At 39.0% G+C, this 19,714-nt stretch overlaps 1 protein-coding gene across 1 annotated transcript in view; it reads right to left on the minus strand.

Moving 5' to 3' along the window:
• prom1a (prominin 1a) overlaps positions 1–19,714 on the minus strand; it is a 72,627-nt gene that overhangs the window by 6,531 nt on the left and 46,382 nt on the right. Inside the window, 18 exon segments of the mRNA XM_069171889.1 lie at positions 267–317; positions 2,315–2,338; positions 3,176–3,291; positions 3,894–3,983; positions 4,550–4,618; positions 4,700–4,780; positions 4,865–4,918; positions 6,981–7,073; positions 7,655–7,726; positions 9,002–9,148; positions 11,836–11,920; positions 12,729–12,832; positions 13,647–13,770; positions 14,502–14,654; positions 15,205–15,364; positions 15,779–15,842; positions 16,060–16,134; positions 16,797–17,026. Coding sequence (XP_069027990.1) covers positions 267–317; positions 2,315–2,338; positions 3,176–3,291; positions 3,894–3,983; positions 4,550–4,618; positions 4,700–4,780; positions 4,865–4,918; positions 6,981–7,073; positions 7,655–7,726; positions 9,002–9,148; positions 11,836–11,920; positions 12,729–12,832; positions 13,647–13,770; positions 14,502–14,654; positions 15,205–15,364; positions 15,779–15,842; positions 16,060–16,134; positions 16,797–17,026 — 1,792 coding nt within the window.

The following is a 19,714-nucleotide window of genomic DNA, read 5'->3' on the forward strand; positions in this document are numbered from 1 at the left end:
TATTATTATGTTTTTGGGGGATTTTTGTTTTGCTTTGCAGTAAATTAAAATCTTGAATGAAACGTGTCTATAATGTAGCTGTTTTTGCTCTCTGCCTATAGTTTCTGTTACGGCAGGTTGGTTGGCCAAACTCATCCCCGTCCAATTGCAACTTAAAAATATAAAACATGCAGTTAGACGTTTTGTTAGATTAAGGAGAAAAAAAAACTAAAATCAAAGGAGCAGCAATCCCAGCCAGCGTCACACCAAAGCTTTAACATGCTTGCCTCTCTCTGAACAAAATGATCAGGTGTACATTCATCGGACTTTGGCTGACTCTAAACGAGAGGAAACAGGAAGAATTTTTTTTTTTTTTCTCCCCCCCTTCATTCCACATGAACGTCCCAGTGTGCACACAGAGCATGCAGTAGGTTAGTGATATTCCCCAAAACTTACAGAGCAGAACATTTAGCAACATGGCAGAGAGAAGTAACGGCAGCAGGCATATTGTTAAAGTGACGGTAAATTTCTTGATGCATTCTCGTGACAGTTTTCCTGTCGTAGCTTCACTGTATCCTGTTGGTGTCAATATTCAATTATTGTTCTGTTTATTCTTCGGTTCAAGAATCAGAGCGATACTTACGATTTGAAAAATCGTCACGACTCAATTCTGTGTGTTAAATACAGGTCTTATGTCAGGACATGGTCAGCTTAGTTTAACATGAAGACTGGTAGCGATGAGCAACTAGCCTGGCAACCTCAAAGGTTTTTAAATATGATTACCAGCATCTCTAAAGGTCACTTAATTAACTCGCTGACACCGTGCACAGACAGAAATGTAAACAAGACGGAAAACTACACGCCGGCAGCTTTTCTGAGGCACAGCGGCGTTTTGGGAACGTCAGCATGTTTACAGTGACCGAGCTAACATGCTGACATTTAATGTTCGGTCATAAATCAAAGTATTGGGCAAATAAATTTTTTTGTGGTGTTAAACAACGGTAAGGGCAAAGTCGTTTCAATTCATCCTGAGGGGGAAATAAATGTCTGTGCAAAAATGAACGGCAATAGCCGTTGAGACATTTCACTAAAACCTACAAATACTGCAGTTTAGAAGTATTTGTACTTAACTTGAGTGTTTCATTTTAATGCCACCTTATACTTCATGACATTTTAGAGGGAAATATTGTACTTTTGACAGTCACTATTTATAATACTTTTTAATACTACAAGTACCTTTGCTGGATTAAAGTTGCCTATTTCTTGCCACTTTCAATGGAAGTATCTGTATTTGAGTATTTTGACAGTGTTATTCGTACTTTTATTTAGGTGCAAGACCTGAATTTGCCTCCTTCACTGATCGTATTACATAAAAAGTGAGCCGCAGAAACGAGATTTTCTTTCAAATTTTAGACCAAACCAGGTTTTAGTTATTTTTCTCTGCGTCCAGTCTTTAAACTAAACCAGGGTAATTACCTCTTTGTTAGCTCCATATTTAATGCACAGAAGGGAGAGTGTCACCATTAGTTCTTCAGAAGATAGCGAATACGCATATTTCTCTAAATGTCCAACTATTCCTGGACAAATCGGTTTAAATCACTCGACTGTTTTGATGAACAACATTTAACTTCTAATAAAAGCAACCGTTACTTGTCAGCTTTCATGTAATTATTTGATGACCTCCAGATATATATACGCGCGCGTGTAATGAATCAATTCCCCTGCAGGCATGCACTTTGCCCGGCCACGTCATGATTAAAATAACCCACGTCCCCCAGGCATGCCTCCACCTCCCCGTCGCATGCAGTCAACAGGATTTATGTAACGTTTACCTTGTCATCATAGGATTAGGAATACCTTGGGAGCGCTCACTATGATAACCATTATTACCAATTTCCATACTGAAAACAAAATAGTGTATACAAAGAAAAGGGGATGAAAAATGTAACGATGAGAGACGTGGCATGCTGAACATTTAGAGTAAAAATGCTTTCTTTTTCGAGTAGCCAAACTTTTTCAAGAGTGTTAGGAGATAAACGTGTTTTGAGTACAAACCAGTGTTTTTTTGTATTTTTTTTTTGTATTTACACCATAACTTACAAAAACCAGGTGGACTTGTAAGGTAATGATTGCAAGAGCCCTTCATGAAAGGTAAGGGGCACTTTTTCAAAGGTAGCACACGACAAGAAGCCACACCATCCACCCATAAGAGCAACTCCAAGCTTAAAAACGCAAACCAGCACCAAGAATTTAGTAAACAGTTCTATGTACAAGATTCAGAGAGAAAGCACAGAGTGATAGAGGTTGAAAAGGAGAGGGAGGTAAAATGTCTTACGTTTTCATGGGAATTGTCTCAATGCTACAAAGATACACAAAATAAAAGTAAAAGAGCAACATAAAAATATCAATGATATGTTCAGCAAAAGAAATGTAATCCGGCACAGATTACATGTAGCGATAGCCACTGATCATTTGAGATATTATCAAACAGCTGTCTTTGTGTAAAGCCATGATCCAATGATGTTCACCAGAGGTTGAACGAAAGGTGCATGAAGAAGCAATATAAATTGACAAACGCGTCAATGTTTCTTTGTAAAGTGCCAAGTGCTTGACGGAAAGAGGGATGAAAACAAACAAACAAAAAAAATAAAGGATATGGAAAATGGAAATAGTAGAAATGGTTATCACAAAGTAAAATGCCAAGTCCCAGAAACAGAGGAGCTACAAGGAAGAGAAAAGGGAGGAGATAATGAATAAATCAACAGTAAACTAGTAGAGCAGCTATGACTAAAAGAAGCACTACAAAGGTTATTTATCTTCATTTAAACACAAAGCTAACATTTTTTGGAGTAAAATAAAAAAAATCAACAAAAAAACCAACAACAACAACAACAACAAAAAAAAAAATCGATATTTTGAAATAATATTTAAGTCCTTAAATAAGTGAATTAGAAAACTTTAAACTGAAATCGCCCAGAGCAAAAATATTACTTGCATAAAGCAGATAGAGAATAAGAAGCTAAAAGATGTCCTGCAACCATTAAGAGCATGAAAAAAATGATCTAGACTATGAAACTACGTAAATGTACATCCAAAATGGCATCGTTGATGGTAGGTATCCATACTGTAGCTATCAAAAGTAAATGTAAGTTCGTATAAATGCAGCAGTAAAATATCACGTAAAATAAGTACTCACTCATCGTAAACATCCTCCGTGTCCATCCTGCGGTAGAACTTGGCGAGTTTCACTGCTAGGATGATGCTTGGGAGCAGGAAGAGAGTGCTGCAGCCCAGGCCCATCCAGAAAGTATTCTGTCAGACAAAAAAAAAAAAAAAAAAAAAAGCATTCAGAGCTGAAACGATGAGTCATTTGATCGATTGGGCAATCATCCACTTGATGACACAGTGTCAACGTCACGTTTTGCGTCGCCTCGGCGCAAAAAAGTACACGCGTGTGGTTTTGACGCCCAGAGCCGCGTGATTGGGGTTTAGGAGAAGATCGTGGTTTGGGTTAAAACGAGTAATTTTTACGTAAATAACGTTTCTTGCGTCACCTTGGCTACGCCAGTTAAATACATTACGTTATGTACGTAACTACGTTACCTAAAAAAAAATCCACGTTGACGTCGGCGGACTGAAACATGGGTCATCCGGGTGAAAGGTCACAGTTTGAGATAAAATACCTACTTTTGTTTCGCAAGTTACGTTATGTGCGAGACATAGGTTTAATATATTCCACAAGTTACAATAAGTCAACGAACAGCGGTCTTCTAGGTAAAAAGTCCTGCGACCTGCTCCCTACTTTGGATTCGTCACATGACTCATTTTTGAGAGCTGTTTTACCCAAATGGATGAAATGAATAGATCCGCTGAGCTACAGCTGTTAATACGTTTCTTCTGCTATAAATCATCACCATAGAGTCGACCAAGAAACTGCAGGCCATGATTTCCATCGTGTCCACCATGTTGCTGAAGGGCTTGCATGGTGCAACCTCCATGGCGAGCTGCAGAAGATATAAACAGGAAACATCAGCGCACAACAAATTCAGGTATACCTGCTGTACAGTGTATCCACAGTAATACCGTACCCTTTACTCTGGCTGTGAAATCCTGTTTCTGCCTGCTAACATAAAACCCTCCAAGCTATTGCTCAATACATCCCTGTTGTTCAAGTGTTCTTGGAAAAACAAGAACAATTTGATTGAAATAAAAACGTTTTATTGACAGCTCTGAGATGAAAAGAAAAAGTTCAGGATTTTAAACATCTTATTTGTTATGTTTTTACTCTGGTTTGAATTCCCTAGGTTAAATACAGCAGAAACCAATGTGCCACAAAGCAAATTCCTCAAATTTATAGAGGTTGTAACCGTTATATTCGTCGTCTCTATATTTACTCCGAAGCTGTTATGTAACATGCAGTGTCCTTATTTTGCCAGTACATAACTCTTGTGTTCCTCCAGCGTTTTTGTTTCTGACTAAATGAACATTGGACCAGACGTATAAGCAAACACTTGAGAAAAGTGACAACCACAGCTTCAACTTGTTAACAAATTAACACCTCAACACTTACGGACGTTTTGACCCATTCTATGTATTGATTGAAGTAGCCAACGATGGTTGCTGTGTATTTTCCCGTTTCCTGAGGAAGAGGAGGGCAGAAAGTGAGTTAAACATCATTTACAAATTGAAATTACAAACAAAAAGTTTTGTCTGTAGTTACCCGATTGATTAACAGTGTTGCATTGTGGGAGATGAGGTACTGGGCGGCTTGAATGGCCTCAAGAATCGCTAAGACTTTGTTCTGCAGAGAAGAAAACGATGAATATTGTTGAGATGAAAAATTCAATTTGGTCTTGATGTCAGACTCAAAGTTTAGTTTACTTACTGGAAGGTCAGAGGCTGTTCTCTCCAGGAACCTCATACTCTGGTTCAATGCGCTCTTTGAAAGGACACAAATGAACACACCAATGTCAGAGGTCACGGGTCATTTTCAAACCCGGGAAACATTGGCCGGTGAAACACAAATGGAGACCAGAAAAGACCAAAACCAACCAACACTTAATGAACAACATTATGTTTTCATTACCGGCATGCTGAAGAGTTTTGTTCCAAAATGAAATATCCACAATGCAAAGAAAGAAATGAGTCACCAACCCTCATGATACAATTACTTACACACACGGTGCAGTATGTAAAAAAAAAATTAAAAAATTTGAACTTGGTTTTCCACCAATGATGGGGCCACAAAAGAACCAAAAACTGTTTACCCAACATTTCTATTCTTAAAGTGGATATTTTGGCACAAAACCCTTCATGTATGACACCATAGGGTGTATGATCGTTATGTGAATGTGAATACAAGAACACGCACACAATATTCTGCAATGCCATCTAAACATATGCTATAAATATGCTCTGTGTTTACTAGTATGTCTCTAAATGTTCCATGTAATGAATGGGCACACTAAAAGCACAGAATGCATACGTTTCTGCTTACCCTTGCTCTAACATATTTCTTGGAAGTTGAATGTGGGAAAAGAACAAAAACAGAGCTGTTGTAAAAGCCGTGTTGGAGCACATCACTGCTTGTCTGAATTGCTTGTAGCTGCAACGTGTTAATGAAACGAACGGCACTGGCTTCAACAGAGAAAATAAAACAGAATATCTAATTTTTTTTTTTTTTTTCAGTCCTGACATGTTCGATGACACATGCCTGAGGGTCAAAAACATTCTGTGTTTGATGATATTAAGCGAAACATGTAAATATATTTTCACCGCAGAGGGTGATATTATTCTCGTCAACAGGCATTTTCAAAATGATAACGCAGAAATCACTCCTACTTGGCAGCTTTGGCTTCATCTGTGCACGCTACAGAACGTTTAGTCAGCTTCCCCCGAGGAACCTTTTTTCCTGAGCGTGGAGCACTGACATATAATCACCTTACAGAGTTGGTAATAGTTTTTTTTATTTCGTCATCCAGCACACATGACAGCTTTAGCATTCATTTAGGTTTGAATTTCTGGCCTCCTGACAAATCGAGATACAATAGTCTCCCTCCTTTTTAGCTCCATTTTGTTCTCCACCAGTTCATATGAGGAATATCTGGCTTTGTTGGTGGCTTTAGTTCGTGAGTGGATGCAGACAAAAAAATATATAACAGGGCTAACGGCTAACTGCTGAGCAGGAAGAGTAAAGTTATAAAACAGTAAAACCAAAACAATGAGCTGAAAGAAGCTAAAATGCTCCGTAGAGCAGACGAAAACTGAAGATTTGGGTGTGTGCGTCTGGCCCTAATGAGCTCTTTCACATTACACATAGACATTTGATTCTTTGCTTATACAAACATTTTTATAATATAATTATAACAAAAAAGTTTAATAGTTGATTTAAAGTTTAAAGCTTTGATCTTTATGTTCAAGCGTGACCCTGTAGGTGCTAGTGACATAGCACCGATAAAAAAATCCACTCTTGAACACTTTTATTGTGATAATTTTTCCCTCAACCTTCATCATCCTCTTAAGTAAATAATCTTCCTCCATTTGAGGATGTACAACTGGTATGTACTTTGCAAAATTAGAACAGGAAACGGGCATTTTTTCTCACCAAAAACCAAAACCCATCCCTCAGGCAAAAACACAACATGCTCTGTGGCTGCATTGAATTCTGGTCCTTTGATGCCACTTTATGGTGCGATAACTGCCCAAATCTAGTGCAAAACGCTACGGCAATGAAATCCAACAAGTCTTTTATATGATACGCAGCATAACTGAATATTATTGTCCTGACTCTCCGGGCGATTAATCTTTGGAGGATTTATAGAAGGGAAACAATTCTAACAACCGAATTAGTCAAATGAATACAAAATAAATCAGTTTAAATGGTGCGGGGAGGATGTTTTCTGAAAGAAGATAACTACACAAACCTCACGTAGCCAAAAACCAAGAGTCCAGCCAGGAATGAGTATCTGGACTCTAAATAGAAACACACAGTGGGGCATTACCATTGCTTGCTCCATGGGGATGATCTGTTGTCTGTGGATCTGCCGCATCGTGCTAATGTGGCCTTTCAGATGAGTCTGCAGAGGGCCTCTGGGCTGAAAATCACACAAACACAATTTTGCTGAAATATAATTCATAAAAGGCCTGGAAAGACTTGAAACTCATGTTTTTATATCCTTGATGTCCAAAAAGCCCTCTTGCATAATACATTACAACACATTTCTATCCCTCATATCCAACAGACAGGGCATCAGGAGATGTATCAAATGCTTTAAATCATGCAACGGTTGGTTTTAATGATGAATAACAGGTGCCATGATATCCTTTGCAGACAACAAACTGATTAGAACTTAAAATCAAATCCTGTTTTAACGAACTGAATTTAACAAACCACAAACATCCAATTTTTCTGGGGGATCCTAACAGACTCGCCATTCAGAGGTGTTGTGTTGCCTGAACCACCTAAAGGCATGGCAGAGTCAGTGGGAGCCTGTTTCGGCAGAGACGGGCAGAACACCCACATTCGCCATCAGGTGCTCCTGCGGCATTGTATATATATAGGTAAATTAAATTAGGTGTGTGTGTGTGTGTGTGTGTGTGCACTGAGGAAACGCTATGAAACTATGCATGAGTGGATGTTTGTATATCAGCCAGAACGGCACCGAGGTGTTCTCACCATGAGGTCTGTTTGGGCCTCCAGCTCTCTGGCAAAGGACAGCAGATCCACCACAGTGACTCCTTTGTTAACCTGATAATGTAAAGAGAAGAAAATCGCGTTAACATTCTGGTGTGAGTAAACATTTTGGCATTAATTTAAAGCTGTATTTTCTTAAATAATGACATAATAATAAGGTTGCTGCTTTTTTTTTTTTTTTTTTACATTTTTTTCTTCTTCAGAAACAGACCAACAAATCCAGAAAGGAAAAAGCTTTATTTATGAAACCGCATCAGTTCATGTTCCTTTTGCATTTTCTTCAAGACACAAAGCTTAAGCAATCCAATGACTTTATTTTAGTCAATCAATACATTACTTTCAAGTTACCACAAAACAGCAGTTGGAGGGAAAAACAAACTCACTTAAACTAAGCCAAAGAACAGAGAACATCTTTTTAGCTGCACAGCAAATGAGTAAATCCAACAATTTAAGTAGCTATAAAACCTGTTCAATTGTACAGCAGCTCCCTGGAAAACAATGTTCGATTATTACCAGAAGGCCGAGAGGACACGGCTGAGGACATGACTGTTAGACATTTTAAATCAGTCCTACTCATTGTTGGAGAGTGTGTGAGGACAGGTGGTACTCTTGACTGGTGTCTATAAAGCTTTTAACCCCCCCCCCCCGCCCAACCTTACTCTCAACAAATAAATCTAAGCGAATCTGACAGGTAGTGTCGAAGGAGACAGGGAATGCAGAGTCCCAGCTTGTTCCCACACACACTTTCTTTTTGCCCAGGCAGGATCATGCCTGGATAATTGAGCTGCAGCAGAGCCTCGGCAGAACCCGGTGTACTGTGTCATGTTGCGGGCTCATATCAGGTAAAGCGTGGCTGCCTGCTGTATCTGACAGCAAGGGAAGTGGTCTGTTCCACTTGAGCCCTGCAAGAACTCGGGGCTATTTCTGGAAACATACCATTAAAGTACAAGTGAATGAATGTTTATGTGATCATATAAGTATTTAGAACAATCTGTCATTGTTTGAGCTCCCAGATAAACTGGTCCATCTACTGAAATGCAACTGGAACAATTAAAAAAAAAGAAAAAAAAAAGTGCCTATTATTGCGTGGTTTGGAGCTGAGTTTTAAAACAACTGTCGCTATATTTTGTCTGTGTTATGTGTGTGTGCCTTTGCGTGTCCCTTTTACTTTTCTCCTCCTTCCTGCTTGGTTTAGTGGGCCTGATTATCCAATTATGTGTTTTCCCTGCTCATTCATTCACATTTTAAGCGATTTGTTTTGTTTTACACTTCCTGCTCATGGCTTTTGCTCGTTCCAGTATGTGTGCGTGTTTAGCGTTTGCGTGTCACCTCTTCCAGGTAGTCGGCGTAGTTGATTTCTGACAGCCCTGCTTCAGAGAAGTCCAGGAGGTTTTGCTTCCCCTCCGCCTCTAACAGGATTATCCCTCTCAGGTCGATCCTAACGCTCTCCAGCTGACCGACCACATCTTTAGTGAACTGTAAACAAACAAAAAAAGGTATAGTTTTCCACGTTGAGCCTACAATTTTCTTCACACAGTTAAAAATGGTACTATTAATATCAGGGGACTTTTGAGTTCAACAGTTAACTAATTTTCTAGGATTTGTGCCTCTTAGAAATGCTTTGTTATTAATCACAGTTTAAGTCTGTGTACAGCAAAGATAGAGAATTATTGTAAGCGTGCAAAAACATCACAACATAATAACAGACTAACACAAATGCAAAAACAAATGTTGGCACTTGGGTCTTAAAGATGTGGTTTGGACGGAAGTCTACATATTTTCTTGATGTTGGTTTTACCAGTTTCCCTTTGTTTCTATTCTGAATAACAGCCCTCATTAATCCATTTTTATAAATACAAATTCATGTCATAATGAAGTCTTTTAGATATTGTAATTATGCTTAATGTTTTGGAAACTACTGCACTACTTCTACGCTTTTGGGATCATGTTGCTGTCTCTTTAGCCACAACGCAGTAAAGTACTGGTTCAAATACAAAGAGTTTATATCAAAGTGTATTCATTTTTGGTGTAATATGAATATATAAAAAACAAAACATGAATAACCACAAAACCCTAACTAAATTAATTTGTTTTTCATTTTTGGGCTGTTCTGAAAGCCGCAGTCATACCGAGGCATCTCTTGGCAAATGGGATTTTTCACAAAGGATGTCTTGAATAGAAATATGCAATTTCACAACCAAAAAAGAAGAGTTTTTTTTTTTATGGTACTACGTAGAGAACACAACAGAAATGTTGACAGTGAATTTGTTTCTCAGATGTCTGACTGTGTATATATATATATATGTTTTCCCATAAAGCTAAAAAATGTGCCGCATATTAGGTGTTGTACTTGTTTTGTTTCTTGCAGAAGGAGGAAATTTATAAAATAACAATTTTGAAACATCATCCATATTGTCCATCCAAACACATCAAGATCATCATTTTCTGTCAACATAAGTTATGAAGATGTATTTGTCTGGAGATTACAACTAATTAGACTTCATTCATCTAAATGTGACTATGTTACGGTGATGGGCATCATTTACAGTAGGCCACAAGAAAATGTATTACTGTAAAAAAACAACAGAAATAAAACATGTAAACTGTGATTTAGATGTTTGTTTGTTTTTGTAGTTCTGTCTCTTAGTAAAAACTCTTCATAAGCCCTTTGTGATTTTGTAATTTTACCAAAAGGTGATAAAGCGCTATACAAGTACAGACCATTTCCCAGCACTGTCTTTTCATTCCTGTGAGGTATAGTTTTAAAAAAGAATATTACTGAAGCAAATGAATAAACTGAACCTTACTAAAAAAAATGTAGTTGCAAATATAAAGGTCATCATCTGAGCAGTTTAAAACATCATCAAGCTGATGCACCACTTATGAATGTAAGTGGAGAAGAATGAATTGGCAGGTCTATTGCTGGTGGGAGTTAGGCCTTTTTTTGTTTGTTGTTCTCACTATTACCTCGTAGGGAGTAATAATTCACCAAAGGGATAAAAAGCATGTTCACTCCCCCCAAAAAATAAAAAAATGCACCATTAAAAGATGCAATTAAGTCATTTTTACTTAACATTTTAAGATCGGTTCTCTAGATTTGATACTTATAGCTCACGCAAGTGTTGGAGATTAAAATAACTCAAGACTTCTGTAAAATTCTTCAAACATGTTGAGGCATTAATGAAGACAAATGACCAATGTCCATAAATAGGCGCAGCACGAGACATATCAGCTGTTGACAACATTGAGTCAAGGCAATCTTGCCAGCTGGCTGGAAAGTGCAAAAATGGGTTCGTCAGGCAGAAGTGTCTCAGCCTGGGCTCAAAAAGAAATAGAAACTTACATCAATGTGATGTCTCAGGCGTACACTGAGGTAAAGGCTAAGGCATGTTACAACTAATCAGCTGTCAGCACAGATTACGGTTTGGCAGCAAAGGAATTATTAGGTAATGCTAACGAAGTTCTGCAGCCACAAATAGAGATTTCTGGACATTCATTCATTTTGTTTATAGGCGTTCATGTCCACGTTGTATAGTTTTATAATCTGTCCCTGGTATGAGAATGTCATAAGTTTTACATTGGGGTGGGGGGAAGAAGACTGAAATTAAAAAAAAAAAATTCCTGGACATAATACTTAGTGTCTGACATGGATGAAGATTATTGCAGAGTATAGTTCACAGTATGAAATTAGAAAAACATTCCAAGAAAAGAGAGCTTACCAGACAGAGCTCCTGTACAGGGTGTATTTTTAATCACATAATTGTGTCAAGACATCTGCAGAATGTCTGTAATTGTATAGTCTTTTTGACTCTGACATAAAAGGGACATCAGAGCTTCCCCAAAGCGTTTTTAACTTATGTCTTTGATCAGCTAATTAATAGCAACACATAATACAGTGGGTTATTATTACATATCTTGTTTTAGGTATATGAATTTTTGTTTTTGGATTAAGATTGAGATTTCTGTTTTTCGAGATCATGTCCTTATAGGTTAGGTTACCCCAACTGGGTAGAGAAATACACCAATGCAATGACAGTCTGACTTGCAACATAATGTATAATGACCTGCTGCTTCTCGTGTGTGTGTGTGTGTGTGTGTGTGTGTGTGTGTGTGTGTGTGTGTGTGTGTGTGTGTGTGTGTGTGTCTCCAGATGTGTTACTAACCACTGTAGTGTTCAGGAAAGAGGAGATGTTGGAGACTTTGTCCAAACGTATGGCAGAGTAGATGCCTTTGTTCTGTTTGCAAGTACTGAGAAAGATAAACCAAAACAAATACACAGAGGAAGGAAAAAAAAAAAAAAAAAAAAAAAAGAGAGAGAGAGTAAGACAACTGTCCATTTTAAAAGTTTCAGTCATGGTGAAAATATTTGCTGCCACCAAGTGAAATTGACTGGAAGTACAACGACTGACGTCGGAAACGGGTGTAATCGCTCAACACAATCGCGGGATGTCTGCTAATGTCTCACAGGTAACTATCCCATTATGATATTTAGGCAGCCACATATAGACTCGCATAATGGCACACAGTATTAGCACTGCTTGCTTTTTAATTGGCGGAGACTCGTTGGAAGTTACGCTGCTCTGTTTGGAAATATAACGACGGCGGGTCTGACGTTCCCAGTGTGCTGAGGATATGCCAGAGGGAGATGATGAAAGCTCCTGTAATCACTGAGAAAGAGATTGCAGAAAAGGCAGCACAAGATAGTGTAGAAAAATGATCCTAATTAGCCACGCCGGGTTAATAGAAAACTTTCTCTCTCTCTCTCTCATTTGCATCCCTATCAATGGGAAATAAAATATTCAGTTTGTATAGTTGATGCCCGGCTCGGCGGACTGAGCCAAAATGTAGAATTACTGGAGGAGGCTGTTTTTTCACAAATGGCTTGTCTTGCTGAACAATCCATTTGTTTTTTTTCTAATCCAACGTATACATGAAATATAGAGTAGACGGATGTGAAGCAGGATGTGAGGAGAATAATCATCGCTGTCGCATCGCTTGTGAAAGGTAGGCAGATACAACACTGTCACCTAAATACATAAAAATGAGTTTGCCTTGCCTGTACAAGCTCTCTGCCGTCAGCTCCAGGTCGGAGTCGTTGTACATGTAGCCAGGGATGAAGTTCTTCCACTCCGGGCTGACGAGATATGGGGTGTCCACAACCTGGTCAAATCAGGAAAGATGATGTGACATCTGTCATTTACATGCGAAGCACATTGGATCAATCAGTAAGTTAAATAAACTTGACTCAAACTGAAAACAATGAATCATTCATAATGCAATTCTTATGTGCGCTCATGTATTTTCTAATGTGGACAAAGTCTAAGAGGGAACTGGGGTGCAGCTGAAAAGACGACGCATGCTCACTCAATCTTTACACAAATTACTCTTCCAGTGTTCGAACTAATCTGAACTAATATTGGATGTGTTACTTTGTTTGGAGAGCAAGAAAGCTGAGACGAAGATATGCGCAGGCCTTGGAGAAAAATTCTGCAAGAATCCCAATTTGATCAAATGATCTGATTTACTGTTCAGTAATAAAAATCCAACAAGTTTCATTCTCTCTTGTTAGGAAGTGCTGATAGCCCGTAAATGAAGTGAAGTGGAGGAATATTTCAGCCACATTTCAACTAATTGTCTAGTTTTATGTTGTTTTTTTTATTTTTTTATTTGAGGCAAAATGAAGAGTTATTGCATTAACGGAGGACTCGACAGCGTCGGGATCCAGACTTATTACGAACATCAGCATGCTGCTGAAAACTGGAAGAAACTGCTGTTCTCACGGGCCCACTTAAGGGACACCAAATTGTATGTTCTGTGCTCATTCAGGGGTTTCGGTACATGAACATGTACCGGTCCAAAGCGAGTTCCCCGGTGAATGCGCCCGTTTGTTTTTTGTTCACTCAAAGTTTGAGGGAGCCTTGACCTCTGCGTCGTCTCTGGGTGCAAACGTCCCGCTTCGGATTGTACGACTTGCCTTGAAGACCTCTTTGGTGTGGAACGGCTCGCAAACAAGTTTCTCCATGTTCCCTCCAGCCAGGAAGATGGTGGTCACCACTCCCATCAGCACCCAGGAGAAGATGAAGCTAAATCCCACGCCGCTGTGGAGGCGAGCAGACAGGCCCTCAGGTACAGATGAATTGTAGAATAATAAGACATGGAGGTTTTAGTGATGTCGTGTAATGAGTTGATTTGGAAGTGGCCTCAATTGAGCGGTAACAACTTAGTGTAATATATCATTTTGACATTTTATAGGAGGGAAGATGGTAGTTAAAAGGCGGAGAAGCAGGTACGGGGTCATGTTAAATTAGACATAACAAAAGACAAAAAACAACAATACACAGTGTCACAAGAAGTTTCTCTTTTCTATGGAGCCTCTAAGATTCGAAATATGGCACTTTTTTTTTTTTTTAATCTTGAGGTTAATTTCAGTTACTTTGTGTGAATTTCTTTTTGTCAAACAAGATGCAGTAATGTAATCTAATGGAAACAGGCTCTGCATGTGCCAGCAGATTATATTGTTTATTCTGTATAGTGTATACATAGAAAAATTGTATCACATGTTCTTTGTTGGCAGAAGCTTTCTTTGGCAAAAGCGCATTTTGCACAGGCCATCATATCTTTTTTTTTTTTTTTTAAAGCATTTGATTATATGCTGGAGTCCTCTCGACCTTTTTTTAAAAGTACTTTTTTGAAAGTAAGTAGTCGTGGTTGTGGCCGTTGCAGTAAAGGCAGCAGTTGTTACAGTAGAAACACAAACTGCTATTGTGGCTATGCTGCGTTTTAGAGCTTAAAAACCTAATGGATTTGTCATATTGCGGAGTCGACTCACGCCATCAGCAACGTCCCGCCCGTATTGGAGATGCACCCTCGCGTTGTAGGCGAGGCGTGCTTGTCGTATCCCAGGGTGCCACACAGCAGGCCCAGGTAGTTGAAGGCCAGGACCAGGACCACCATGCAGCAAAGAGCAATGCAGCCAATCCACCTGCACACAGCAGGCAATGCTAAACAGTTAGAGATCTCACAGAAGGTGGCCCAACAGAGTGTAAATGGGACATCAACTCCTACCACAGTTTAGGTGTATATCTGCAGCTGTGTATCTTAAAAAAAAACAACAACACAGTAAAGCTTCACCTGCTTACTCATAAAACAGCACAAATCGGTTTAGAAAATGGAATATAAAGCTTTTAAAATGGACGATTTACCATCCTGGGTTTTCCTCTGTTTGTACTATTTGAAAAGAAATGAATGTAGAAGGGATGTGAATATTTTATAAATTCAAAATATTGACTCAGACTAATGGGGTACACTGTAATTTTCTACTAGCTTATGAGAAGTGTCTGGTCAGGCCAGAGCGCGTGGAAGATAAAAGTCAAGCATCAGACACATTACACTTTTACACTGAATGCAACATCGTGTTGCAACATTGATTCCCGTGTAGTCTCTGATCAAAGGGAATATGTTTTCTCACTTTAATTACAGGTTTTGATTTATGTGACCTGTTTTATTTAATTCATGTCAGGAGGTCTGTGTACCTGTAGAAGTCCATTTTGTCAATCTCCGGGTAGTAGTCCTCAATCTTGGCGTGCGCGTGGTTTATGAAGATAGTGAAGTTGGACAGGCAGCTCTGCACTGGGAATGCCTTGGAAAAGCTGCTGATGTTATTGCCGATGCCATCCACCAAATTCTGTACGCCTGAGACACAGACTCATAGTTAATAGAAATGTTTGGGGGGGGGGGAGAGGGGGTATTTAAATAGCCTGGGTGAAGATCCTGAAATAAATTAGTTTCAACATTCATCAGAAATATGCTCATGTCTAACAGTTTGGCTGAGTTATAAGATGTAAATATCAAATGATACCAAACTGAAAGTTGGCAAACGATTATGAATTTCAGAATGGATATTTACACTGAAATTTTAACTGCAGATTCAAACCTAAAATCCACCTAATCCTACAATGCAGAGGAAGAAGCACAGAGACGCACGGAGAAGGCAAGGAGAGTCAAAATAATCCCAGTGATTCCCATAATCTGTTAGTGCACTCACACACACAGGAGTTATTACATTTATGTTTGCTTTCAGAAAACATCTTTTTATGAATCACTTACTCTCGACGACACTTCGGGTTTGTTCAATCACCATTTGTGGCGTGTTGTTCAAAGAGGCGTATCCCTGTGGACGGAGAAGAACAGCACGTTGGTCCATTTTGATGTTTAAAAACAACAACAAAAAAGATAGAAAATTCTTAATAGAATTAAAATGGTTATTCAAATGTATTCTGAAAAATGAGAACAGAAAACAAGCAGATGAGACGGTAGACAAATGGTTGACACGACAGTAGAATAGATCGAAGGAAGAAAAATGTCGTAGTTCTGTGGCGCGCGCTCACCCGCTGGACGATAGCGCTGAGGTCTGTTTTCAACACGTCGTTCACCTTTTCCAGCTGATCGTTCACTTTGGGAAGCTTAAAGATAAACACACAATAATGCACCGATAAGCATGCGCAGTGATTTAATGATCCAAATTCAACGATCTCTGAACGATATTTGGTGATTCCCGTCCCCCTTTTTTTTCTCATCGAGCAAACATCATATTCCGAGATCCTCTTCCGGAAGGAGCTCATTGCAAAAGTTCAATCAGCGTGTAGTGAAAAAAGTGGGAGAGAGCAGAAGTAAGTTTAAAAAAACCAAAACAAACCCCGCTGCATTTAATCTTTCGACCATCAAAACTTGTGTTCTGGAAACGGGAAGTTAATTCACTGCACAGCTCGCCGTTTACCAGCTGTTCAAGAAACAATTACACGTGCCGGTGGTTTTGACTGAAACTTTGTCTTAATCGTAACAATAACTAAACCTCGTCATTAAACGGATTTCCACATTTTTTTAAGCTGTCTTAAATCGGTAGTCCGGCGTCGGTCGATATGAGCCGATTGGTGGCTGTAATCGTTCCCCTTGTTCATACAGGTCGTTAAGAGTAAATGAACTCTAATTCACGGATGGATGAACCAAAGCTAACGAGGAGGTTTCAGCTGCCTGAGGGCAGTTAGTTGGTCTTCAGTAGGAATCTTTCTCCCTCCGTGATCCCCTCGACCCCTTTGTTCCACAGAGTGTGTGTTCAGTTTAGTACCCGTGTGAAATTCGCGCTAATCTGCAGCTGGGACAGCGACTGGCGGATGTTGCGGCACAACTGCGCGGTGGTGGCGTCGGACTCCTCGTCGTCACAGCCGGGGTCGTTGAGGGTGCGGTTGATGCTGGTCCGGACCAGGCTCAGGTTGAAGTTGAGTTTCCCCGTTCCTTCCTGGAGGACCTCCAGAGAAACACTGACGTTCTCCAGGGCCTCCTTGGTTTCTCGCATGGCTGAAAGTAACAAAGACCACAGATGAGATTTAAAGTGGACCGGGTTGCTGTTAAAAAAAACAAAAAAAAGTGGGAAAACCAGGATGTGGAGGAAAAATAAATGCCCATCAGAACAAAGGACTTTGTTAATATAATTTTTTCCTTTAAAAAAAACAAAAAAAGTCAAAATGTAGAACTATGGGGTGAGATTAGTTCTATTGTTGTCCTATTGCAAACTTCGATTATTCTTCCAAAACTTTAAATAAGTCCAGCAGTTATTAATACAGCTGGGGAGTGTCTTGCGTACTCAACGACATAAAAAAAACAAAAAACTTTTTTAATTTTTTTTACTTTATTTAATTTAAATTAGTTGTCAGGAAAGTTTTTTTCTATGAGCCTCAGACAGTCTAACTCAACTATAAAATGACTCATTAAGGAATTATGAATATTTAAGACTTGAGTTTTGTCGTGGGACTTACTGTGGAATCGCACATTTGTTTGCCGGGCAGTAGAATAATATTTATTTTCAATTATGAAGCTGCTTCTGGGATATATACAAAATTAGGATAACTTTTAATTTTACCAGGTAAAGAAAGCTAATAACTAGTACAGCAGTACAATCACGGCTTTTATGCATTATCTATTAAAAGTGAACCGGTGGTTCAGCTCAACAAGACAAATTGGCTTTTAATATCAAGACACACAGGGAAAGGGGCAATTCATACAATGTGTGCTTATATCACACGCATACAGACTCATAGGGGACACAGAGTATTCACTCATTGTAAGGACTAGGCCTGAGCCGAGTATATCTTGTGAGTTTCCGGTCCAAGTCCTGGTTCTTGTACGTGATTTTGGCATTTGGAGTGTGTCTTTAGTATTTCCGTGATTCTCACATTTTGGATATGGTGATATGCGTGGTTTTTTTTTTGTGTGTGTTTTTTTGTTTACTGCATTTCAGTAAAGTGATGTAATTTTCTGAACTTCCCAGACTGCTGCAGCTGCTCCATTATTTGCCTTTTACATACTTAGTCCTTAATCTTTGGCAAGTAAGCGACCAAGACTCCTATGAATAATGCAAAATTGTTAACTTCTATTAAAGACGTTGCAGTTCAGTAACTGACTCTTTCCCTGGTAATTGTGTGCATGACAAGGCAGCAGCCAGTGTTAGTTAACAATCATGGAGTAGCCTGCAGCAGATTTTTCAAATTAAACAGGATAAAGAATGCCATCCTTAAAAGATGCAGGAGAGAAAACAGTGCATTTACTATCAGCCCTGTATTAGCAGCCCTAAAAAAAAAACACATGGGTTTTGAATACCGTATTTTCTGCTACTCATGCTTTTGTAATTATGAATCTTTTGATCAGATGTGGTAACTGGTTGAACTGACAAACTCATTATTCATACGAGCTTACTGAAAATCTTTTGTAACTCGGCTCAGCCCCAGTAGGAACCCAGTAGGACACGAACATAAAAAATACAAATATAATCACAGTCATATCTGCGGTCAGGCGTTTTACCACCTGAACGATCGGCATGCTTGTTGACTGCTTTCTTTGTTACTCATGTGCTACAAGGCTGTATATTCCACGTAATCAAAACATCCATATACAGCAGCTTGTAATGCATAAATAAAAGGCCATAAATAAGATAATACTTTCGTGGTTAGATATTCAGATGGTTGAAAAAAAATAAAAATGTGCACGGAGGTGCACTGTAATTTCTGGTAAAAAGTTCAAACATGTAACATGACTGGTTACACAAAAACACACAACTTTTGATGCTCACTCCACACCGGGGGGGGGGGAACACAGTTGCAGTCTAAAGGGAGATATTCAGGTGCAGGTGGAAGTTGGTTTGGGGTTTTGGCAAAATCAGCATATGTCATTAAGTTAAAACGGCACTAGGCATTTTTAACAATCTGGTTGAGCACAACAAAAGCAGAAAAGACAATGTGGGCATGGTGGAGGTGGTGAATTCGACTTGAGAATAAAAAAACAAAACACAAGTCCAATGAACTCAAAGCATGCCGGGACTTAACAAAGACAGCAGAACCTGCCTGAAAATATATATATATATTTTTTCACCACCTCCTTCCCCATGAGTCCCTATGAGGACTATCTTTAGATTCAAGAAGTGGTGCCTATGTAAAGTGAATATATCACTTTACCACTTCCTTCCATCTGTCATCACCAGACGTTGCGTAGTGCGGTTTTAACATATTCGGTGTCGGTTGCTCATTAGGATATAAGTCGGGGCTTCGAGTCGGTCCAAGTGCTCAAAGAGGGAAACAAAGGGAACAAACCAAAGGAGCAACACTCGTGTCAAAGTTCACAAAGTCAGGGATCAAAGGATTGTGGGTCATTGATCAGTTACAGATTCACCATTACCTTTGATGGCTCTCTCGATTTTCACTTGATAAAAAACATAAAGTATAAAGACAATTATTATGGTTTTTAATTCACTAAGTGTGGCAAAGAAATACTGAATCAGACTCCAAAATCTTAATGTAGATTCATGGCACACAAAAAAAAAGAAGCAAACTTTAGCAAGTTATTTAAACTTATTAAAATAGTTTTAAAATCATATTATGTAATACCTTTAGTGGGGAAAAGTCTGATAATGTGGTTTTAATCACATTTGTCAATATTTGCTCTGGAGCCACAAGTCTGTTTTTTGGTAGCCGATACTATTCTGATCGGGGCTGA

Source organism: Embiotoca jacksoni, unplaced genomic scaffold, assembly GCF_022577435.1.
Source record: "Embiotoca jacksoni isolate LCO1_2020_lvr unplaced genomic scaffold, fEmbJac1.0.p SCAF_5, whole genome shotgun sequence".
In the NCBI taxonomy this organism is placed as follows: domain Eukaryota; kingdom Metazoa; phylum Chordata; class Actinopteri; family Embiotocidae; genus Embiotoca; species Embiotoca jacksoni.